This window comes from Struthio camelus, chromosome 2 (genome assembly GCF_040807025.1).
Source record: "Struthio camelus isolate bStrCam1 chromosome 2, bStrCam1.hap1, whole genome shotgun sequence".
Lineage (NCBI taxonomy): Eukaryota > Metazoa > Chordata > Aves > Struthioniformes > Struthionidae > Struthio > Struthio camelus.
Genome location: NC_090943.1, coordinates 48993981 through 49019351, shown reverse-complemented (window position 1 = coordinate 49019351; position 25371 = coordinate 48993981). Strand labels below are relative to the sequence as shown.

Below are 25371 nucleotides of genomic sequence, written 5' to 3'. Positions count from 1 at the left end.
ACTTTTGCATATGCGGATCCTGAAAGTAGAAAACAGAGCGTTCCCCGTCATAAAGTCTTAAAGTAAAGTATAAAGCTTTCATATCAGCTAAGGGAGGCTCCTGCATAGATGTTCTCTGGAACTTCTCCTGTGCTCTTTTAAGGTTCTAACAACATGAACAGCCCTTAGCACAACTAAGAAATAAACCTACTATGCTAGCTATGCTATTGCCAATAGTTTTCCCAACCATTTCTGATGCCACTAACTCAGGAACAGTCATGAGTCTGCAAAGACGAGTCATGCATACTCCTCAGCCACCTATCAGCATGTCTTTATCAGCTGGGAGCCAGCATTAGGCTCAGTATTGTAAACTGTAATTGCAAACAGGCACAGCCAAGAGTGAATTTTCAGTCTCGTTTCCTCTCTACGTTTCCTAATTTGTAAACACTAGATTTAGTCTAAAATTGCCTTACATAGCCACTTCAGGGCTTCTGTATGAATGGAATAGGTGTTCTACTCTGCTATCCCATATTAGCATGCTTATTGTAACAGCTACTCTGCAAATACTAAACCCTATCTAGTCGTTTACTAAACCATTGCCAAAACACAGTGTAGGTGTCAAAGATGCAGTGCTAACACAATCATACCTATCCACAGGGCTTTCCAACATGATTCACATTCACATCACCTGATACCTACGTAGGTTAGCAAGACTAGGGACATTGTTTGATTTCTTACTCTATGTATCTGTGCAAGAAGATCCACTTTGATTTCCTCAGCTCTTACATTTCTTGCGCCAGTGTTCACATTCCAGAGAAACCCAAATTGCTATAAATTCTAAGAATGTGTTCAAGGAAGCATCACTTCAAGAGCAGCAGTCTCCCTGACTTCAGTGATGTTTTCCTCCAAGTTAGATCTGAGACTAAAAGTTCACCCTTGATTCCACAGTAATGTTTGATCTTAGGCCCATCAACTTCAGCTTCAAGTTGAAACTTGAAAAGGTGGTAGCCAGTTTTAGAAACAAATCACTGAACTAGAATGAAAGGTTATATATTTTCTGAATGCCTGAAAGACTGAGGCTTCCACCAACTCAGGATCCTCCTGTGGTTCCTACTAAAAAAACCACCTCCGCTCCTCTCAAAAGCATAGTTAAGCCAGACAGCTTGTTAGTAAGATAAATGAAATATGATAGGTGTGGAACAGCAGGACAGATTTATTTGGCAAAGATTACACAAGCATCTGAGATAGCACTACAGTGCAAACTTCTGGGAAAGCCACTAGCATTCAATCCCCCTTCCTCCTCCTTCCTGCTTATAAACAAATGTAGATGAACACTTTGTGGGAAGCACATTTCAGATCCGAAGATTATGTTCCTGTAAACCCCGTTCTGAGGGCCTTGCTTGACAACTAACATCTCAAAGGCTAGTGCTAACCTAAACAGCTTCTTCGTCCCTTCCAAATCCCAGCTGTGTTTTTCTTTTTAGTTTCAACTTGCTGTGACCTACAACTGGGTCATCTTTTTTCCAAGAAACATCTTCCATGTATCATACAGTCTCAAAACGCACTCATTTTGTTTTCTTCTGTTTTATTGCAATCAGCTGTCCCAAGAAAGAAAGGCAGCAATTTTGCTTTCTTTTTGCAATTCATTTCCTATCCAACATGTCCTTGGGGGTATGAATCAGTAAAGCACCACTGATTTCAATAATACAGTTATCTGTGGATAAGGATCTGGCCTTCAGATGGGGTTTTCACGCCAGCCTTTCCAGTAATCTCTTTTTCTTAGAGGGAAAAAGTAAAGCTGTTGCATGTTAGGCCAGCCACTGGCAACGACTAAGTACCACAAGGGCGAGTCTATTGGCCACACTACTACAAAGTGCTAGAGAGATCTTTTAGTTTACTTCCAGTGGAAGATAGATTTAGTAGAAAAGTCCATCCCTCCTAGTGAATCTGTCCCTGCTCCCATCACAAAGAGCTCTGCAAAGCAGAGTACAGCACATGAAGTAGTGGGGCAGTAGCACTGTTCTGTTTCTTAGAAGAAATGCAGTCATTTACATTTCTAGAAAATATATTCCTTCCTGCTCGCTGGCAGAAGCATGACAGCTGTCTGTACGAGAGGAGAAGTAAGATAAAGTCTTCTGTTCTTGGTTTATGGAGATGCAATAGAAGGGAATCTCTTAAGATGAGCCAGAAAGGGCAATAAGCCAAATTACGGTATTCACTGCTTGTAACAGATTTTCATAATGTAAACAAGAATCATATCATGACATTGAGTCCAGGCTCCAAATTTTAAGTTGTCTTTCTTTACACCTTTCCTTTTACACTTTGCATAGTTAATTCATCAATGCTAGGGCTGTCATCAATGTCAAATTAAACTTGGAAAGATACATGTCATGGGCAAAGCTGTCACTAAATTTATAATCATGATGGCTGATCATGGGAAAAACTAGCCAATCCACTTGGAAAACTTAGAACAAAGCAACAGAAGACTAAATGACAACGTATAGACAATATTGCTGATTGAAGCATCTTTCTCATGGCTGCATACTCACTCAGGTGCACTTTTGTAAGTCTAAAACTTTCACACTTCACGTTGATGCCATCTTATTTTTTCATGAGACTGAACAGCTCCCCACAGTGAAACCGACTTTCACAGTTGACACAAACACTTGCAGTAAATATACTCATGGAAGGATGTTTAAGCAATCTTTTCTGCTCTTTTTCTGTGGAGCTTCTTGCAATGAAGATGCGTCACAGCAAATGTGAAGTAGGTAATCTGTTAATAAATTTAACGTTTAACTTACGGAACACTGGGGTTGCCTACAATTGTTCAGAATCTGCAGCAGAAACTAACCTTGGCACATCCCTGCACATTACCTTGCAGATGAAAGAGATAAATTATGTAAATTTTAAGTTAAGTAGAAATTGTCTTAGTTTACCTGACAATGAGCACAGATGCAAACAGCTTAAAAGTAAATATTTTGCGATCTTCACCAACTTCTACATCTGCACTATAGTGCAAATGCCTTGTGAAGACAGAGCCTCTAAGTCTGCTACAATCGCACTGTTTTAGACAGTTAAACCCAAATATGAATTAAACATCTCCAAGAGCAGCAGTTTATTAGTCAGAGTTGCAACATTAAGCTCTCCTAATAAACTCCATGTGCTATAGCTCCTAATACATGAATCAGTTTCATCTCATTTCATAACCCCTAAATATTAAAAAAATAAACAAGAAGTAATTAAAAGATAATGGAAAAGTTATCTTCCTATTTTCCTGCAAATGACAAGATACTGTCATTTGACTCTCCACAGTCAAGAGTGGAGAGTCAAACGTATAAATCATTCACTAAATACCAGAGTCTCCTACAAAACAATAAGGGCACCAATACAGATCTGAACTGGCAATATGAGTGAGCTGCAACGCTTTTTAAAATAAATATGACAGCAGAAACAAACCAAAAAAAAAAAAGGTTTGCTGTAAGGCAAGCTTCTCACCTGAAACGGTTGTGATGCTTTGTTTCATGAGCTTGTTACCTTGCCATCTACATTCCATTGTGCCAAAAGATAATAAAGACTCATCCATCACCCTTTCCATTCTAGAGGCATCACTGGCTGTAAAAGGCTAAATGGTCGTTTCTGAACAGCTTTATTTTAATGTATTTTTTATTTGAACAATTGATTTTAGGTATCAAATACTGTAATGTTTTGCTAGTCCCTCCTATACAGGGTGATCAGTGTCTGGGACTGACACTGCTGAATGTTTACCCTCCCCAATGAAACAGTCAAACCATATCTACTTGCATGTACACTCAAAAAAATCTTCTAGACCACTACCATCCTGTGGCACATTCATACTATGATGATATGCAGATGATTGCCTAACCCTATGCAGACATGAAACCTTCAGTCACTAAGAAAACCATATTTGATGAGTCAATGAGAGAAGATGAGGGAAATAAAAGTATATTCATAAAAGCACATTAGGAAAAATTGACCTTAAGTGCCTACAAATATCACCAGCTAGGTTTGCAACCCTGCAGTGACATTGCATGGCTCCATGGTAGCACCAGCTGAGAAGACACGTCAAAACATAGGGAGAAAACAGGAGGACAAACATCTACATGCAGAACACCAAGTTGCTGGCATTGAAATGAGGTGATCTAACATTATTAGTTAATTTCATCCAACTCATTCATCCTCTCAAATAAAGATAATACAACACAAAATCCTGTTACAAGGCAGTTAATGCTGTTTGTACACACAGGCTCACAAGCCATTTATGTCAAAAATGTTAGTTTTAAAAAAACAAATAATGGATGGGGAGAATAAAGTTAGACGAAAACAGGTAGAATTTAGTGAAGTTAAGGAACAGGACCAAAGGAGCAACACCAGTTGCTGGAAAAACTGTTTCCCACTCTCTTTAACACAAAATCTGCTGCCTCCAGTCTGCTGCTCCAGGTGGCCACCCACTTCAAGCAGAGTTAAAAAAAAGACTGTTATTTTCAGAGAACCGAAGTCATCACCTGGATATCATTACAGGGAGCCTTACATCTGCATTGCAGAAGCCAACAAGAAGTGAATTACTAATCTGTGTTAACAGAGTTAACATTTGCGTTCTCACAAAACAATTTATCAGAACACTCCTTCAAAACTGAATCCTTGGGCTACACCCATTCTAATCTAACAAGTCACTGTACATTTATACTTTTCTACAATTAAATGCAAGATCAATCTCTACTCCCTAATTACCTCAAACCACAATAGCCTTTTTTGGATGAAAAGAAAACTACTGTATAATTGATTTTCTTATGATGAATAGCAAAGCTTTTAACACTAAATCTTTTAGGAGCCTGGTTTCCTTCTGCACACATTTCTAAAAACCTTATGCACTTCATAGGAGCAAAAAGGTGGAGTGGAGGAAGAACAATAGGCAGTCCAAATAACAAAAGTACGGTTTCACAGATAGGTTGAGCCAAATTAAAATTTATCGTCCCTAAAAAAGAGAGCTCTCATTCCCCTTCCTCCTCTGTTCCATACTCTCCCCAGCACTACTTCTCCTGCAATCACAGGGAGAATCAATGCAGTTTGCTAATGCAGAAAAAAAAAAAAAAAATCTGGAAACAGGCAGTGGAAAGAGACCGGACCTTCTCGTTTTGCTAGCAGCAAGCCATCCAATCAGTTCAAGCCATTTTGTGAAATTATACCTTAAAAAACCCCTTAGTACTAGAGTATTTATTGTGATTTTATCCTAACTGCATCTGACTGGCTTTTAAAATTCAGCAAAAATAAAAACTGAGCTAGGCAATCACTTTTTTTTTTTTTTTCACGTGAGTTTTAGGTTTTGAGCAATTATTTGTGAAGGGATCAAGCTCAGGCTTAAGATGAAAACTCAACTCCCCTTACCTATGCAGTACCCTGGCACCTCTGTATCATTACATTTTCACTGTAACAGATTTAAACCCTCAGAACATGTATTTGTCTTTAGGCTCTTGGTCAGAATGCACAAATGAACTATCTAGAAGTACATACCTTGATCTAGTAAACTACATTTCTATTTTATTTTGTGTTCTACTACAGATGTTATCAAGTCTGAGTATTTCAAACCAGAAAACGCATGAGTAGAAGCTCTACAGCTTGAACAGCTTAAAAAAAAAAAAAAAAAGAGGAGTATTCTAAAACTGAAGGCTATACATTCTGTTTTATCTGAAAGCTCTTGGCTTTTGAGGTAGGTAATTACTGAAGCCAAGCATTACCGCTGCACTTTTTGGTTATTTAGTGATAGTAATAGGAATTTTAATTTTAACCAGAGAACACTGTTAAGAAAGAAAAATCCCAAAAGACACCCTTATCTTCTGCAGAAGCATTTTTTCCTCCTCTAGCAATTACCAGCTTTAGTAAAAGGAAGGAAATTGAAACATCTGGTGCAATGATCTTTGCGTGTTCCTAGGAACACAGGATTTATTCAATTCTCTTGTATAAACTGAAATACTTCCCACTTAATTAACACAAAGATGAGATTAAATAAAGCCAAAACATTCAGAATTGCATACCCTTATTTTTTTTTTGATTTGTCTTTAGTGTTTCATAACCCTTACAACCTCTACCTAACCACCAATTATGCTTTTTACTTCTGCTCTTGTGATATGCTTTTGCAGATTTTGATCTATTGAAGAGCCTAAGTTTACCACACTGTGTCAAAGAACACTTTAGTGGCTAGTACCATATATAAGAGAAACAGAGGCAGTAAATGTTTATATAGCTGTCTCTAGATGCAGGAGGACATGACTGGATAACTCAGATCTACAAGCCCATGTTGGTTCTTTTTCATGTTCTTTTTTCTCCCATGTGATCAAGTCTCTATGTTCCCAACAGAGTAAAGTTATGGTCATTTCAAAGAGTAGCAGTGATTCAACACATTCACTCAAGCACAGAGAAGGGCAGAAGGGCTGGTCAAAGATATGGAAAGATTTCTGCATGGAGAATAACCACACAAACTAGACTATTTGACCTGGAAAAAAATCATGATTGAGGGAAGATATGACAGACATCTAAAAAGCCATGAACAGCTTGGGGACAATGTTTCTTCCAACACAAGGATACAACATCAAATGAAGCTACCGGGTGGCAGGTTCACAGCCTGCAAACAGGCCACAACAAAACAGAGGTTCATGTATTTTGTAGTTAAGTTGTGGAACTCCTTGCACCAGGCTGTTGTGAATGCTAAGAGTTCAGACAGGCTCAAAGGGAGAGCAGACAAACTGACAGTAAAGTATATGAAAGGTCATTAGATATAGAGATGCCACCTTTGGCGGTAGGGGTCCCTGATCCATGAGTTGCTGGAGGATTCTGGAAAAGTATTGAAAAGTAGTGAAAATTCTGGAAGAGTATTACTATGTCTGCTTTGTTCTTGTACTCTTTACATACTCATACTTTTATGGACAGCTATTGACATGTCAGAAGTGCCACAAAAAGATAAGCAAGCCACCTAACCCTATGGATAAAATGCAGCCCTGTTGCAGCATCGTTTAATTTATTGCCTCTGAGAAGCAAAAGATTATGCTTGTTAAAGAGCAACACCAGTTTTCACCAAATTGTACTGATACTTGCCTAAGGACACCAGCTCCGGTAGTAGCATTTAGCCCACATACTTCCAGAGAGTGGGGGGAAATGGTTTGGCAGGTTGGAAGAAACTTTGCTCAAATAAGGAAAGACTAATTCTTTGCATTGACTCATGAGGACAAATTTCCTCAGTAGTGTGACATTTACTAGGATTGACCAAAAATTGTCTTGGAGGAATTTCTATGGCATCTTCCCACTAAAGGTATTCTGAGCAGTTTTTTCTCATCATTCCCTCATATATATTGTTTCTTTCCACCTAGATTTTCTAGGTGAAAACATGAAAAACATGAAAACTTTTTTTGGCAAAGAGAGAGAGAGAGAGATCTCTTCAGAACTAATCATTAACTCCAATGTTTTCTTGGCCTCTGCCATTAGTATGGTAATGAAGTTCATTCATGAAGGAAAAAGATCTTCATCTGTCCAATGTCTTGCTGATCCTGAAAGACAGTAATAAAGAATAAGGATATTTGATGAGATCCTTTAAGAATTTAAATGTTGTTTAAAGTAGCATGTTCTTAATTAAGAAAAATGAATGTTTCCCAATGACAGTAAGCATACTGAGCAACAGAATCAGGCAGGTTACAAGGGCAAGTTTATGAATCACTTTTATTATCAGTAGTGGCAGGAAGATAAACTACCCAATCAACTACTAAGCCATCTTATTCACAATCCACAGAGACAATTACTGTGATCCCAAGCATTTCCCAAGAAAGTCAGTCTCGCACAGTGCACTTGGCTGACTTTTTCATTAAATACAAATGATGCTGTGCATTTTCTTCAAACCTTTCACATTTTTGGGTATTTCCATGTTTAAATGAAAGTTGAAGTTTAACCCATTTTGATACATCTCAAATCTATTAGAAGGGCTGAAGATGCAATAAAATCACAAAGAATGTTCAAAGCTTAAGACTGCAAAGTGAGATTGGGGCCCTCCTCAAGAGATACAACGCCAGTCTTGCAACTAGATACACATAAGAAGGAACAATGAATTCCACCTGCCCAGATTTAGCTGCAAGATTATGAAGCAGTATTTTTCCAGATTCTAGAGTCTCATTTACATTAGGTATGCATTTTCTATGAAATAGGCATTAATACTTACTTAATGCTTACATTGTGTGTAAGCATACTTCTACAGATAAAGTTATAGATGAAGTTTGGAACTAGATGTTTGATAGAATTCTTTGGGGCCACAGTTTATGGGAAGCAGAAACTAACAGACTACCTCCTCCAGACATTGTAGTTCAAGGTCCAGTGTAAGCTCACTCAGTGGCTGCCTATGCATATTACATGCTCCAAGACAGTAAGCATAACGTAGTTGTTCCTTCTCCCTGATTTCACATTTACTATTCAGTACTACATAGTCAAAGCACGTACATGGCACTTGGCATGGTGCAGCAGACATTCATCAAGTTTACATTATAATTTTGCAGGTGAAAACACATTCTTACATAAACACTATTCCAGGAGCAGAAGCCAGCACTCTTAATATCTAAACCTTCACATGACCAGTAGCTATAGGAACAAAACATCTGAGAGGCAAACAATTTGGGGGGGGGGGGGGCGGAGGGGGGAGGGGTGTCAGTGGTTCTAACTGATGTCCCTTTGATTCATGACAAGTTAGAACTGGTTTTCTCCTTATCTGTAATAATCTAACCCCTACAAGTCTTCAAACTTTTCCCTTCATTTGTGTAAGTTTAAATTTTCACACTGCTGTTGTGAACACTTTTCACAAGCGTTGTGAAAAGGCTGGATGAAAAGTTCCCTACTCCTTGCAAGTACAAGTCTTACAGTTTAACAATAGTTTCACTGAAGGACTTGTTTGCTCAAATTCAAATTTCTTGCATATAACATTAATAATATTAACTAAGAATCCTTCATCAGAAATAAGAAAATAAGTAGTACCAAAAGAATAACAGGAAAAAAAAAAGGGGGGTGGGGGGTGGATCACCAAGGATTACCATGCAGAACTTCAAGTTAGGCAGTAGATATATAGAAGTAGAGGTTTAGGTTTACTTAAACTAGTAAGGCAAAAGATGCTTCATGACACAAGAAGAGGTACAGAATCTAAAACAATAACAAATAAATTAAGCAAGTTAAAATTACAGTAAGTCCTACAGCTCTTGGAAATCAGAGTTTTTCCAACTCTACAGGACAATAGAGATTCTTAACAGATTTCGCCATCCACTTTGACCATCAGTGCTGATTATTTTACATGAAGAATCAATAGGTCTTCTCAGTTGGCTCAACCCACATCACCTCCTTGATCAACTGCAGCCTCAAACCCTATGCAGTGTAAAACCTGTCATCATCAAGACTTTATTTTCTTAAAGGTAAATTTCTGAATATGTACTAGAGCTCAAAGCAGCATGTAAAGCATGACAAAGATATGAGAAGACTATTCAGAAGCAGGTATTCAAACATGCTCAGCTTGAACTAAGTTGATATTACGATACCAGGTCAACACTGACTTTGAAACGTCCTTAAAGGAAAGGTACCAAGTTTCATCCAGTTCATGCAATTTAAAGCTACCAGACTGATTACTTTGAAACATCCAAATGAAGTATGTATATTTAAAAATCTAAATACAGTGTGCTCAAACTGTTACTGAACTGTCCTGGATTTTTTCCATGAAAATTATTTCAAACTACGACCCGCAGTAATCAAAGTGTTATTTCTGAAAACAGAACACTGATAAATTCAGCATATGAATAACTTGCTGTAGAGCTTCATTTCACTCATTCGGCTTTTCCAGGAATAAACATGCATCATGTTTTCATTTCTAGATTGAAATGAGACTGTTTAATAAATTAAATTCAGCCACAGTGGAAAATCAAATGGGCATATGTAGCCTGAATTATTTGTTACTTTTCTTCCAAGGTATCAGCCAGTATAAACCCTTTATGAGTTCCTTCTGGTAAAAAAATTTATCATGTAAGGAATTCTATGTTCCTCACAGAAAATCTTTTTAATAGATTAAAGATGCATTTGAGTTTTCATTTTTTTAAATAAAAAATAATTCAGGCTATATTCATTATTTTAACTATTTCTGATCATTTTTAGAAGTAACATAGGAAATAAATAGTAAGAAACTACTATTCTGCGTTACTCACAAGACTCTCTCCTCAGTCTCTAAAAAAGAGAAGTCCTGTCCCTAGCAAAGCCAGTGACAACATTTCCCTCTATTTCAACAGGCTCAATTTCACCTGACTTCAATACTCTTTTCACGCAGTCTTAATACAGAAGAGTTTATGTGTATGAGCCTTGAACAAAAGTTTTATTTCTCCCTCTACTGCAGTTCATATTTTCATACTAGTTTCATTTAAAAAGTACAACACTGGTTCTGGCTCTGCTTGGTTAATATCGTATATCTCTCTTTAAAATTTCATGTGAACTAAAACTGAGTTTTGTGGGCACTCTGCAAAACCATACAATTTATCTTCGGAATCTAAGCAAGTAGGAGAGGATTGCAACAGTTTCAGGATTTAACAGATTTCTTACAACTCTCTGGTGATTAAATTTAAAGCATTATCATCAGCCCAGGAATTGAGGAATGCAATCCTGCCATGGCTCACTGTAGAACCTTTTCTTACTTATTATGCAAGATATCATACTGGAGTGATGCATGTTATCTATTTTAGACATCTCTCTCTATATATATGCATAAATAGTACATGAAGTTCTCTTAATTAATGTAATAGCTCCTACAGTGTCATTTGTGCTTTTCACTTTAAAGCTTTTCACATATGAAGTCTTCCTTTTCCTTATTATTTTCCCAGGAAACATAGCCAAAAGAAAGAATCTGCAGAAGCAATTCCCAAAAGTATTGTATTTACTAACAACCACAGGTAAAGAATATTGTTTCTATTAAAATATTTTCCCCACTTTTCTTTCCTTTTTTGCATAGCTAGAATTATGGGCCCTTTTATCATGACCAAACAGACTTCTAAAATTACAGCCCCTAAGAAAGTTCTGAGCCAGTGACTCAGAATTGTATAAAGAGGAACTCTCTTTATACAAGAGCAATTAAGTGATTTTGGAGGACTGCAATAATTTCTACTGAAAGACTGACCTATTTAATAAAAAACAAACTATATAACAGCAGTAACATGATTTTATCTTATGCTAACATTTCTCTATTCTTTGGGGGGTAGGGAATCCCCAAAACTTCTAGCCATTCTTGGACTTAAAAAAAATAAATCTAAACTTGTTATTCTGAGCCTAACTGAACCAGAACTTCAGACACAGCAGTAACTAAACCAGATGCAAACTAAAAACCTATTTGTTCAGCTTGTGTTGTTTTAACCATGCACAAATTTCTAACTTCAATCTAACAGCTAGATGGACATCTAGTGGTGAAACGCAAGTATTTTTTCAAGTAGTTTCATATAGTCAAAGCTCTGTCAATAAAAGTGCTTTATAGATTATTAATAATTGTAATACTACATGCACAATTTAAGGTTTTATTTTCAGCTGTTCTTTGCCTGACTTCCTGATTTCTGTATGAAATTAGATTTCTAGGCTCTGATTCTGAAGCCTTCAACCAAGTAAAAGTTTCCTTTTAAAGTGCAAAGTGTTTAATATATTGGGTTCAGCCCTGAAAATGCATTAAATGCTCAGGCAGCCCATTTAGAACAACTTGGTGATACTTAACTTAAGCCGACATCTCATAGGCTGTTTAAGACGACATCTTATGCATTAGAACATTTACACAAACTCCAATCACCTGTTAATCAGATTTGTTCTGAAATAACCCAACCAAACCAGATCCACAAACACAGATATAAGGAGCTGCTCCTACATAGTTGATGAAAATATAGGCAAGATTTCTGTCAATTATTGCAGCATCAATTTAACCATTGCTTATACAGGTTAAACACCTTACTGTTGAAATAGGCAATTTTCAGCAATGTTCTAAGCCGTGAGTGTCTGCTTATGGTTCAGAGAACTATTTTATTTCCTTAAATTGTCACTCTAGTGTATGCTTAGAGATCCAAGATTGGCACAGGTCTTTAAAATGTTATCCATCACATGTATAAAAGAATTCTGCCTGCTACCAGATCAAACTGGACAACCCATAAACCTGCAGTCTTTCAATGCAGAATTAAGAGGTTATTCAACACATTTAAGTTGACTAAAATGATAGAAATTCAAAATCAAAAAGGGTGTTCCAATACAATTATTTTTATTGTTTATGGTATAGTAGTGAAATATCATAGTCCAGCTGTACTTGGAACTGTAAAAATGGATGGAACTGTAGTCTGACTGGACATAAAACAGCATAGTCCAAGGAAGCAATGAAATCCTGTCCAACCAATAGGCTAAGCATATGAATAGCATCTCCTTTAAAAGGTTTTGAAATAACCTTGGGAAAGAAGAGCCCTAGAAAAAGAAAAGTCTCCTATCTCTTTAAAGAGAGAATAGGAATTTGGAAGACATTCAGTACAGGAGCACTCAAGATTTCCACACGGAGCCTTTCTTCAAGGAAAACAAGATGGAAGAAGTATCTCAGATTTAATCACCAGGAGAAGATATGTAATGCCAATTTTCAAAATGGCAATGGGTTGGGGGAGGCATCTAGAGAACTCAGACCAAGCAAATCCAACTTCTGTTCCTGAGAAAAGTGGCCAACTATAGTAAAAAAAAAAAAAAAAAATCAAGTTTCTGGAAGAGGTAAGAAATAAGTGATAAGGTATATTAATGATATGAAAATACTCTGGTTTGTCAAAGATAACTATGAAAAGTTGCAGAAGCATCCGTTATCTGTGTATATGCAATAAACAGCAGATGAATTTCAAAGTCGGTAAACCGTAGGGGAGAAAACACCACCTTGAATACATAATGACAGATGTTAAACTATCTTCCTTCTCAGGAAAAATCTGAATCATCCTGGAGATTTCTTAGAACATCAGTCAATGCTCACCAGTGGTCAAAAAGTCAAATACGGTATTAGGAATGATTATGAAAGTAATAGAGGGGAAAAAAAACACCAGTAAATATCAATACAACAAGGTACAGAATCAATGATAGACTTACAACTCTAAGATTGCACCTAACTGTGGCCACTACATTTCAAAAAATATATAGGGAAAAATGGAAAAGAAGGGCCAAAAGGACAGATCTAAGCTATTGAAAGGATTCTGTTCAAGAAGAGATCAGATGGATGAGGAAGAAAACTGAAGAAAAATGTGAAAGAATACAAACATATAAGCAAACTAAAAAAAGATCATGGGATACGATCATCATTTCTTATGAGTGTGGGAGGAAAGAAGGTAAAAAATGAAACTGAGCAACCATTTAAAAAGAGGAAATTCATCTCATACAACACATTTAAGCTATAAAACACATTCCCCTAAAGTGTTTTGAATGCCAAAATCAAAACGAGCTAAAGCAACAATTAGACAAATTCTTGAAAATAACCATAGAAAGAGTGATCAAAATGATGATGTAGGTTCAATCCAGAAGTTGCAGGAAGCTGGAAGAAAAGACTACCCTGAAATTGTCCTGCTTTTACATTATTTTCCACAAGCATCACCTACACACCATTCAGAAGAATACAGGACTAGATGGACCTTTATTCTGACTGCTTATTGCCATAATGAATAAAGTGAAAATAAAAAAGGAAGAATTGTCAAGAAGAGACTTGACAGCACTCCAGGGGGAGGATGCAACCATATCAAAGGTTTGTTTTGTATGTCGATTATTAAAAGCCATAGCTGTAATCAAATGAAAATAGGTCAGGCAGTACACATAACTAAGTTAAGAACCATCATCAATATACAGATGTCCATCACTCCAGCATGAGTATGGAAAAAAGTGAGAAGAGGAAAAGGCAGGGTAACAAGAAAGAAAATCAAGGAAGGTAGGAAGAGAAGCTGGGGGACAATAACAATATTGTGGAGGCAAAAAAGAAAGGAATGAAAATATGTCAAAGAGGAAGGCCAGATGAGAGTGAGCTGATTCAGTCCTTATTAACAGCAAGGAAGTACGAAAGAGATAAACTGACACCTGGATTCCCCCTTCTAACTTCGCCTCTGCAAAAAGGCAAGAGCTAGAGGAAATAAGATATACAGACATAGTGCATGGCAATGGTCTTCTCAGAGCATATCGATAGCAAAAGACAGGAAGGAGAGAAGAAAAATCATGAGATGAGGTTAGGAAGGAAGGTACAAAAGGGAAGCAGATGGTGGAAAGGACAGGAATTAGGAAAGGGTAAAGGTGGGAGACAGGGAAGAGCAAACTCAGGGCAAGTATTACCACAGGTAAGCAAAACTGAGGCAGAGGACCTGGCTGTGCAATCTGTATTTGTGCCAGTGAAAGAAGAAATATAGCAAGAAACGAGTCCAGGAGACCTACTATGTAGGAATAGAAACTATAACAAGAATAGGGGAATGAAATGAATGGGAAGAAAACATTGTAATGCAAAAGTCAGGGTGGAGAGGGACTGGTAAGTTTAAATACATACAAGCTCAGAGGAATAGAAGGTTTCCCAGTACTTGTACAGGAAACCATTGTCAGACAATGGGAATGCATCTCTCCCAGTGAGAAATGGAGGAGACCAGTCACCATCACTGGCAATTACCAGATTTTTCTTCTTGTAAAGCATCAGTCTTGCTTATCAATGGATTCTTATCACAGGTGCACATATTTAACACTTCTTCCAGCCTATTTTTGAGCAACTGAAGCAATTATGCTTCTACCCTCAGCAGCTGCTCAAGTAGGGTTTGCCTATTTACTATTACTGCATAACAGCCTTCTGCACAAATAGTAACAACGTGTGATATTTAACACCTTGAGTAACTGGAAGTGATTTCCTGCACTTGGAAGATAGCAAACTAGAGACTTAAGAATTCAAATGTCTGGGATATACCAACACTGATGAACAGAACACATACCTACTAAGCTATGAGCATAGGGAGCCAGTTTTTATATCTGGCTCCAAAAATCAAAATGCTACCACAAACAAAAGGAAAAATTGATACCTATAAATAAAAGTCTTGGCCATAGTCAAGACATCACTGTCTTACACCACTCCATGTACATTTAACACTATATTGTAGAGTTTTACAGCAGACTAAAGAGAAGTAGAAATATACAGCTCATTTATTATCTGAGAAGGAACAAACATCAGTGTTCATTAATTAATAACAAATTAATTTTCCAAAGCGACAGAATTTGAGTTCACTTTAACTAGAAGAGATGCCTTAGCTTCAGTTATGGAGTATATGTCTTTGACATCTATGTTTAAATAAGGAACAACATTATCTCTAAAGGGAAGGATACAAAGTGCCATACAAGGCAACACCATGATGATTCTTATGTTTATACTAATAGCAACAGCGAGTTGTTCTATACAGTTCAGTCTCCTTTTCACGGTTCACATCACTCTGGATATTTCAGATGCTCGTTTTAGTTGTAAATGGTTTAGCCTAAATCCATGATACACAAATTAATTTTAATCCTTTAGTATTATGTCTGAATATCAAAGCAGACTAACTTCCTTGTTCATTTTCATAAAGTAATTAAATGAATATTGAACCAATATGCCTTTTTCCAAGAAGTCCTTTAGTATAATTTGGCTTTTTCTTGTGCTCAGACAAATAGCAGAAAACATACTTTTGTGGGAGGGGAGAAGGGGGAACTTATCAAGAGCACAACAGCAAGCAAAGCTACAAAGATTAAAGAACAGCCCATATAGCAATCCCTGCAAGCAATAATCATCTTCTACTCAAAATATTATCACATTGGATATCAGCACTGTCTGTAAAGCATAGAAAGGATAAGGATAATAAGATGAAATGAGAGCACTAGCTCCAGAAATGAAAAAAATAAACAGAAAAATAATGGATTTTAATATTTCTGTGTTTAGCTACCCCCTTTTATGAAATCTCTAGCCAGAAAACATCAAAAGGGTTAGTGTGTCACACACTTCAAAAGAAGGCAGACTTCAGAATAAGTTTCCAGGCAATATTTTTACACTGCACAAAAACAATGGTTTGGAACAGCCTGTGTTTTCAGGTAGAGGTAAAGTCTCATAGCATTATGCTAAACAAAACCCCTGAAAATATGAATGTATAGGTAAACAACAACAAACAGGTTTTAACATTCGAGTGCAATTTATGCATTCGCAAAAACAACTCTTCTAGGGCACCACCTTGAAGACACTCCTCTCATACAAGGAGTCTCAGCCCTGAGCTGAAAGGCCAGGTCAGTCTTCCCATCTTGCAGGAGTTCATACTGTAACACAAGCTCTGGGGACCACAGGTGCTATAATAAAAAAATGAAGAAGGAGAAGAAAAAAATACAGGTAGTAGTTTTTGACAGATGATGATTTTTCTTGAAACTGCTCCTGAAGAAGGCTGAAAAAATAAACAGCCTAGATAACAGATTTAGGCTACCAAATTGCCAGTCTGAAAGCTACCCAAGCTGCCAACCTGAAGCACTCCAAAAGCAATGATGTTTTTAAGAGGGAGTGATGCTATAGACCTTTAGGCTGCTATGGCATTTAACCATATAATCAAGGCACTGTCTATAAGGCTAAAGAAACCAGCCTGAAGACTAAACCATATCTTCCTGTGATAATTAGGACGTTCATCTCCAGAGCTTACAGCTCCTAAGAAACCCCCAGGTATTTTGAGCACCTCCACCAAAAGTCAGTCAGTCAGTCAGTCAGTCAGTCAGTCAGTCAGTCAGTCAGTCAGTCAGTCAGTCAGTCAGTCAGTCAGTCAGTCAGTCAGTCAGTCAGTCAGTCAGTCAGTCAGTCAGTCAGTCAGTCAGTCAGTCAGTCAGTCAGTCAGTCAGTCAGTCAGTCAGTCAGTCAGTCAGTCAGTCAGTCAGTCAGTCAGTCAGTCAGTCAGTCAGTCAGTCAGTCAGTCAGTGCTCCAACAGCAACACACTCAAAGCTTCCCCTACCTAACCAGGTCACTTCGCCACCGGCTTTTAAATAGGTCAGCTGCTTGGTTGGGGGGCTGTGATCCAACCGCCGCCACACCCCAACCGCCACACCCTCCACCGCACGAGCCGCCTAAACGCGAGTGCACCGCCTGCCCGCCCCTCCCTTCCCACCCCTCCCCCCAACCCAACCCGGGCCCGAGCATGCGCAATGTAACGCCCACAGCCTCCCCATGTAAGGCCGCCCTCTCACATCCCCCCGCAAAAAAAAAAAAAAAAAAAAAAAAAAGCCACGCCCTCTGGGCGCATGCGCAGCTCCTCACTTCCCGCCCCCTCCCGCGCGTGTCGCCGCGAGGGGCGCGGCCGGCGTCGGGTGGCAGGGCAGCCGCGGTCAGGGCAGGTGGGCGGGGCCAGGGGAGAGGGGCGGGGGGATGGAGGCGGGGCCGACGCGGGCCGTAGCGGGGCCAGGAAGGAAGCGAAAGCGGGTGGGCGCGGAGGCGGTGGCGGTGGTGGCGGCGGGTGGGCCTGGAGGGGGCGGCGGCGGCGGCTCTTCAGTGACAGGAGGAGGAGGAGGAGGGAGGGGGCCTGGCCATGGATGCTACCACGCTGGAGCTGGACGCGGTGAAGTTCGCGCAGCTGGCGGTGCAGCGGGACCACGGCGGGCGCTACCGGGAAGCGGTCTTCTACTACAAGGTATGGTGGGGGCGAGGCGGGGAGGGGAGCGAGCCGCGCTGCGTCTCCCTCGCCCGCCCGCCGTGTTTCCCTCAGTCGCGCCGGTCTCCCCTTCTCCTTACTTCCCTCCCCCCCACGCCGCGAGTCCCCCTGCGCGCGCCCCCCGCCGAGGCCGTTGGAGCGGCCGTTGGAAAGGGAGGGAGACGGGTGCGGGCCTTGGAGCAACGGGCGGCCTTTGGCTACCGGTCTGTTCGCTGCCTTCCCCTCCGCCTGCCGCCTCTGCCCCCTTGCCGCCCCCGGGGACGGGCGCCGGGAGGAGCGGCCCGTCGCCACCTTGGCGGAGGGAAGGTGCACTTTCCCTCGGCTCGTTTCCCTCCCAAACGTGGGTATGCCCAGGAGGTGGGGAGGGTTGCTTGGCCACGGGTGAGACATGGCGTTTCCAGCGGAAAAAGAAAGCAGGAGGCCACGCATGCACTTAGAAGTTTAGCTGGGTCTGGAGGAGCCGCGTCGTTAAGCGCAAGTTGTGAAATGCATTTTCCGCGTGTTTTGTTTTTCGATGAGAACGACTGCTGCCTATATGTTGCCGTCTGTTAACGTGCTCAGACTTAAAACCGCAGCAATACGTGGAAAGTGGGTACGGATGCTACTTCCACCTCATGGAAACACAACGGCTTTGCTGTGCCTCAGGAAGCTTCATGCTGTTTTGTTGTGACCTAGCTAAAAACGTCTCTGTCCCGTTTGTCCTCAGCTTTCGTTCCTGTCACCCTTCCTCCCCCTACCCCTGCCATGCTAGAAGGTCTCCTCTGTTTTATATTGGGGATGTAAGGGCTGGACGTTTTAGAAAACTGCAAATGGGCAGATTGAAGTTGTTGAGTGTACAACTGGAAGCAACTCTACTGTGTAGTCAATCATAGAATAAGTAACTGAAGTAGACAAGTACACAGGGAAATATGAGATTCTCAACAGCAAGCTAGTTTCAGACTGCATGCTACCTGTGACTTATGCTTCAACCACATAACAACTATCCTTTGCATTGCAACTGCTTTTTATCTCTTTGAGCTTACTCTTCCAGTACAGCTTCAGGCCTTAGTGACCTGAAGTACGATGACGTTGCTTCAGTGTCTTGCTCATTATCTCCAGACTTACTAATGGTATCTGATAGCTTCACCATAACCATTATGCAATATTCTGCATGTGTTAATTTGTTTTGTTTTGTTGGTGTTATGCTTTGCAAAGTTACATTAAAGTTATATGTCTCTCCAGCTTTACTTTTCACCTGTAAGAAGGGATTTTTTTTTTTATTTTGAAGCATGTGTTTGTCTTTGGTGCAATAATTGTTACAGATATTCCATTATCCTGCTGAAGTAATTCTCTTCCATTAACTTACCAAGTGATCTGCAGTTGGCCATTTGTTTCATGAATGCTAAGTGTCTGTGAAGTGTATGAAAAATACAGTGTTTATAATCATGTTGGCCTGTGTGTTTAAGTGTGACAGGATAGGAAGGGGAGTTTCTTTTTTTTTTTTAACCTGGCTGTTAGTGTAGGGTGAGCTGTCATCAGATTAAACAGTGTATGTACATATATGGAAAAGGTATAATTACCAATAGCAATGCTGATGAGCACAAAGGTCTGCAAATGTATGTACATGGTCTAATGTCTGTGCACAGGACAGCTGCTTATTACAATATTTTTCTCAGCATATCTGGAAAATTGCTGAGTGCTCAACAGAAGAAAACCATCTTTATTGTGCAGACAATTATTTCTATACAATTTTTGTACGTGGAAAATCTTTCTCACTTGCTGTATGTGCACAACATTCTTACTAAGAACAAAGATGCATCTCTGGTAGCATAGGTGTGCCTCAAGGTACCTGAGTATGATGTAGAAAAGCCATTGTGGTTTTCAGAAGCTAGGCCACAGAGCAGTGTGAGTATGGACACTGCTTTGTATGAGGAAAGCTCTGAGTTGCATCTCCGCAGTGAACATTTCAGGCTAGGTATTGACTCTTGTGTCAGATGACACATGAAGGCATTGGTGTTGAAACTGATGTTGACTGGGACAAGTGAGAGCAATTCAGCATATATCGATCAAGTGGTTTTGTACATATTGAGCAAGTATGCATATATCAAATGAATTCTTTATACGTAATTCAGACTGGATAGGTTTGGCTTTGCATTTTTTGCCTGAAGAATCACTGACAATATTAGACTGAACAAAAGTAGTTATTAAATAGGATCTAGTATTTTAGGGGTGCTTTATGCAAGTCCTGACAGTGCAAATAAACTCAGACCTGTCACCAGCTTCTTCACTAACTGCTCAGAGCAGTTCGGTGCACTCTGAGCTGTGATTACTCCACATGTAGGAAAGCTTGGGTACTGAATTCAATTCTGCAAGAACTTGACCTAAGAAGAACACGTGGGAATGAATGCTACGTGATGCTGTTGACAGACAACAAACTGACTTGTCTGAATGGAGTTCCTATGAGCAGCAAGCGCTGTTCACTTCTTGCTACAGTGGAATTTTGACAGACCTGTAGAGGAGGGCTGCATGTTAACCAGCTTAGGGTAACAGCATGGCCTTGTTGATAAAGATGCTGTACAGAAATGTCAGAAACATATTTGGGCAGCTGATAACTTCAGCAAAACTGCTGAAGACTGTTGCCAAACTTGACTGTCAACCGGCAGCTGCCAACTTGCTAACTGATGACCAGCAGTTAGCTTAGTGTGATTGTGGCACACTCGTCATGGCAAAGAACAGTAGTGATATTGAGGAGATTGTAAATACCGACTCTGAATTGCACTTCAGTCTTCTGACAGGAGACAGTTGACAGGCTGCCTCTGCAGGCAGTTGGTCGACTGCTTCAGTCCTTCAGAGGTTTAACGCACAAATGATCTTTTCCCCTCTGTCGGCATCTGAAAACCAGGCCAAACACAGAAGAAACGTCAATTATGCATTGTTTCTGTAGCACTGGTCTGAAGATCCACATAGCTTCTTTGTATTATATGTAGACAATTTACTGTTATGAGGGTAACAACGCATTTTATCTGTACTTGTGGAATGCCACAGAGAAATATACACGTTCTTTGAGCAGCTTTCTTAAGTGCTTTGTTTTTCCCAAGGACAGCTGTATGCTAGGCCTTAATGGTATTTAATTGCTACATATAAATGAAACAGAACTTTTCTACCTTTGTCTTACTGTGCACACATTCTCTGCAGTATGGTGATGCAGTATGGTGATAGATGTTGACAGGAAGTATGTAATACCTAATTCTGTGATACTTGTCAGTAAAAAAGGACAGGCTGTGCCAGGGTCAGCTTTAAGTTTGAGCAAACTAGGCAGATGCCTAGGGGTCGGTGCAGACTTATAAGCTGGACAAAATCACGGACATAAAGCAAGAGAGAGACTCTCTGGTTATGGCTCTGTGCTTACCCTCAGCAGAGCAGCCTTTCTGAGCGCCGTCTTTGTGGAGCAGCTCCCTAGCAGTTATTGCTCTGCTTCCTACGTGCTTGGCCTGCTCCGTGACTGCCTCTGTCTCTGTTCTGCTGCTGTTGGCAAGATAGGCACTGCCACAAAAGTGGGGTTCTTTGTATACAAAGAATGAGGACAAAGTAAGATATTTCATCCTCGTTTTGGGAGTTGACAGAATTCAATTTTCCATGTTTCTGAGACTGAGTCAGCTCTGAGCTTTTCATTACAACCCTGCCAAACCTTATATATTTTTCATAAATTCAGCGAATGAGTGGAGAGCTTAGAGAATTGAAAGCATTTTTTCTTAATAAATTTGTAGGCATAGAAAAAGCCTTAATAGAAGTAACATACTATTCTTCCAAGCTGGAGACCTATGTTTCCTCCTGGAAGTAAGCTTCCATCAATATCCAGTGTTTTGTATGCATACAAACCTTCAAAGATCAAAGTTTGAGGAGCCAAGAACTTTTAATTTTGTAGAACTTCAAGATTTGATAGCTTTATACTGGCTATACTAATAGAAAGTGATTTCTAAACCAAACTTTCATGCGTTTCAATTTGGAAAGCCTTTATATTCATTCATGTCTCATTATTATCAGATTAAATGCAAGTAATGTGAGCAGGGTGGGTTTTTTCCCCCAACCTTAAATCTGAAGCCTTTTAAAAATAAAAGGCAGTTTGTGACTGCCTGTGGGCTATACTTAAATTAGTTAAGTGCATGCTTGAAGAAGTTTGTTGTTTGAAATCCCTTAAGCTTTGCATTTGACTAATACAGATAGATCTGAGATCTATGTTTATAGACTCTCAGGAGATTTATTATAGTTTTATAGATTGTCCTCTGTGTGAGAAATTGAATAGAGAATTGATGTCATTTATAACTTGAAACTTGTTCTTTTTGGGCAGATTTTCCCTACAGCCACTGAGCCTTTATGCAGATGTGGTGATTTGCTTTCATACAGCTCATTATTCCTATAGGCCCTCAGTTTATGTAAAGTAGTTTTCCAGGCAGCAGACACTAACTTTGTTTCAACTTCTTCTCCCTGTAGGAAGCTGCACAAGCCTTGATTTATGCTGGGATGGCAGGGTCAAACTTGGAAAATATTCAAGAAAAAATAAATGAGTACTTGGAGAGAGTTCAAGCTCTCCATTCAGCAGGTGGGTAAGGAGCTCTCTAATCGAACCTCTGCTTAAATTAATTGAATATAAAGCTTTGTTGGTGCTGTGAAATATATATCTGTGATGTTTGCTGTTTTCCATGATTATCCTTCTCTCTGAAGGACCACAAATACAATGATGAATGACTTGAGTGTGAATTTTCTTTCCTTTTAAATATTCTTAGGAACCACATCTGTACAACAAACATGAGGAAATAATTAAACATAGGAACAAAAAAAAGATCAGGAACAAATCATAGCTTACATCTAAGACTCGGCTCTGTGATGCATGTGAAGCAAGTGTTTCTGGCGTTCATGTAGAATTACTAACTTTGAGAGGGAGAAAACTGTTTGCCCTCATAAGGGTTTCTTTGTTTGATCCCACTTCAGTATCTGGACTTAGAGCAGAATCTCCAATTTTTGTACACCTGTAATTCTCATTTAGAATCACAGGATCACTGAGCCTAGAAGGGACCTCAGGAGGTCTCTAGACCAACCTCTTGCTCAAAGCAGGGTCAGCACTGAATTCGGACCAGGTTGCTCAGGGTTTTGTCCAGGCAGGTGCTGAAAATCTTTGAAGAGAAATTCCCCAGCTTCTCTGGGCCCCACTCCAGTGCATATTTGTCTTTATAGTCAAAAGCCCCCGAGGCCATCTCTTCTGCTGGCTGAGCAAGGCAGTTCCCTCAGCCTCTCCTCAGAGGCCGAGCATTCCAGCCCCAGCTGTCTTAGGGATGCCCATAAGGATGCAGTATTCCAGATGGGGTCTACTGAGTACCAAGCGGAAGATGAAAATCCATTCCCTAGATCTCCTGGCCACGTTCTTGCTGATACAGTCCCCAATGCTGTTAGCTTTCATCCCTGTCAGGGCCATGCTAGTTCCTGCTTACCTACTGTCCGCCAAATCCCCCAGGCCCTTCTCAGCAGAGCTGCTCCCCAGCCAGGCAGTCACAGCCTGTACCGTGCAGGGTGTTAGTCTGTTCCAGGCACGGGGCATTTGTCCTTGTTGAATGTCATGAGGTTCCTGTCAGCCTGTTACTTTAGTTTATCTAGGTCTCTGAATGACAGTCATGTCCTTGAGTATATCAACTGTATCTCCTGGTTTGCTAGGGTCTGCAAACTTGATGAGGGTGCACTTTCTTTTCTCCTTCAGGTTATTAATAAAGATATTAAATGAGATAGATGCCTAAGGAACTCGTGTATTGCAGCAGGTGATGTGTTTTCAGAAGCATTGCTGTATTTTATGTAATTAAATAACTTTCTCCTTAATGTTGTGTGAAAGCTGTTTTATTTACATTATTTGATGTGTGAAATAATTTGAGTGTATCTCTGATTCCTGTGTGGGGATTTTGTTTTCTTGTTTTTACTTTTTTGTCCTTGCAAAGATGTCTTTAGCAAGGTTTAAAAAGTTTTGGTTTCCAGACAAAAAATAGATATTACTCATCTAATTAGAAGTGCTAGTGTTTGTCAGTAAGTACCTTATTAAGGATATTTTTACATGCTAAATACTACATTTTTCATTTAGTTCAGTCACAGAACACAGACCCTCTGAAGTCAAAACAACAGTTGGACTTGGAGCGTGCTCACTTCCTAGTTACACAGGCTTTTGATGAAGATGACAAAGGCAATGCAGAAGAAGCTGTAGAGTTGTACACAGAAGCAGTGGAACTCTGTTTGAAAACAGTATGTTAAGCTACAAGTTAACTTGGTGGAATTATGTGATGGTAAGAAATTCTTCCACTTGCACAAGTGACTGACCCTTAAAGGCTGGCTTAAAAATGGAGTACCTGTATTTCTAAAAACTATTTTTGAATCTTTTTTCCAGTAATGTTTTCCAATCTTGATTTTGTGCTGTTATTCAGCACTGTAAAGTTAGGGGGACTTTTGATTTAATTTCTCTGAAACCCATTATACTAAAACCTAGAAATAACCGTGGAATTTTTTCTCATATTTTGTCTGGGAGCCAGTGCAACACTAAAACAGAAATTAAAAACAGTTAAAACTGAAGAAGGTGACTTGCTAATGTGTCAGCTATATTACTTTCTTAATATGATAAAAGAAATAATTTAAGGGAAATTTTTTTGAGTAATACTTCCCAAAAATGTAATGGTCCACTGATGCTAAAACTGGTAAAAATGTCACTCAGTTACTCATTGCTCAACATTAAAGCCTTTATGAGTGAATTCAGTTCACACTGAAATAAGTGGTACAAATAACTTGGCCATTGTGTCGGTAGTATAGAATATAATTACAGGTACTGCTTTTTTTCTGTTAAGACCAGTTGCCATAACTAACTCATTCCAGGAAGAGCTCACCATCATGATGTAACTCCACCAAGTCTATTTTACTTCTTTCTCTTGTCTTCCCTTTTTATAACGTAAATATATGTGGGGTGTTGGGAGGGGAACATTACTATTGCTACATACTAGGGTAAAACCTTTTGTGTTCTGAACTCCTGGTTCTGTGTTGGCTCAAAAGCCGTGCTGATGCAGTGTGATCAGACTAAGGGCTCATAAAACTGATGTAGTTCTTCCATTTGATTAGCTGGATCAGAACTTCTTCTATCTATTATATAAAACCTATTGTGCTGTTGTACTAGTTTTTCTCTGCTGTGTTCCTCCTGTTGTAGCAGTGCCTGAAAATATTACTTACGTATATAGTAGCTAATCTGGAATTAGGTCAAATAACAGGTACTCTTACCTGGTCTTTCGTTAGGTGCAGGTACTGGTGAAATTTCTTTTAAACTTGACTAGCACGTTTTTTTTCGATAAGATGATTGTAGGCTTTATCCCTCAGGTGGATGAAAAATTACCTTCTTCTTCCCAGGATGAAGAAGATTGAAAGAATTCTCCTATCCTGAAGCATTGCTTCTGTCCTGCTTTCTGCTCAGTATATTCAGGTGGAGAGATTTCTCTCTTCCTCTACCCTTGAAGTACTTGGAGAGCAGCCATTCCTTTTCTTCTATGGCTATCTCCTAGACAGGTCTGCTGCTGCACCATCTCCGCTGCTTACCTTCATACATCTTTCAAAGTCTTTTCCAGCCAAGAATCCCTCAGCATAATTTATTTCCAGATCGCAAAAAGTTGTCTAGAAAAA

General features: G+C 39.5%; 1 protein-coding gene across 2 annotated transcripts in view; it reads left to right on the top strand.

The window, feature by feature from the left end:
• The first annotated feature begins 17425 nt into the window (after positions 1-17425).
• Positions 17426-25371, top strand: part of CAPN7 (calpain 7) — a 34622-nt gene continuing 26676 nt past the window's right edge. Inside the window, exons 1-3 of one of the 2 annotated variants that reach the window (XM_068935579.1) lie at positions 17426-17679; positions 22171-22279; positions 23801-23958. In XM_068935579.1, coding sequence (XP_068791680.1) covers positions 17578-17679; positions 22171-22279; positions 23801-23958 — 369 coding nt within the window. In that variant the 5' untranslated portion in view covers positions 17426-17577. Of the gene's footprint in view, positions 17680-22170; positions 22280-23800; positions 24000-25371 lie in introns of both variants that reach the window. The other variant, XM_068935580.1, reaches the window with a different exon arrangement.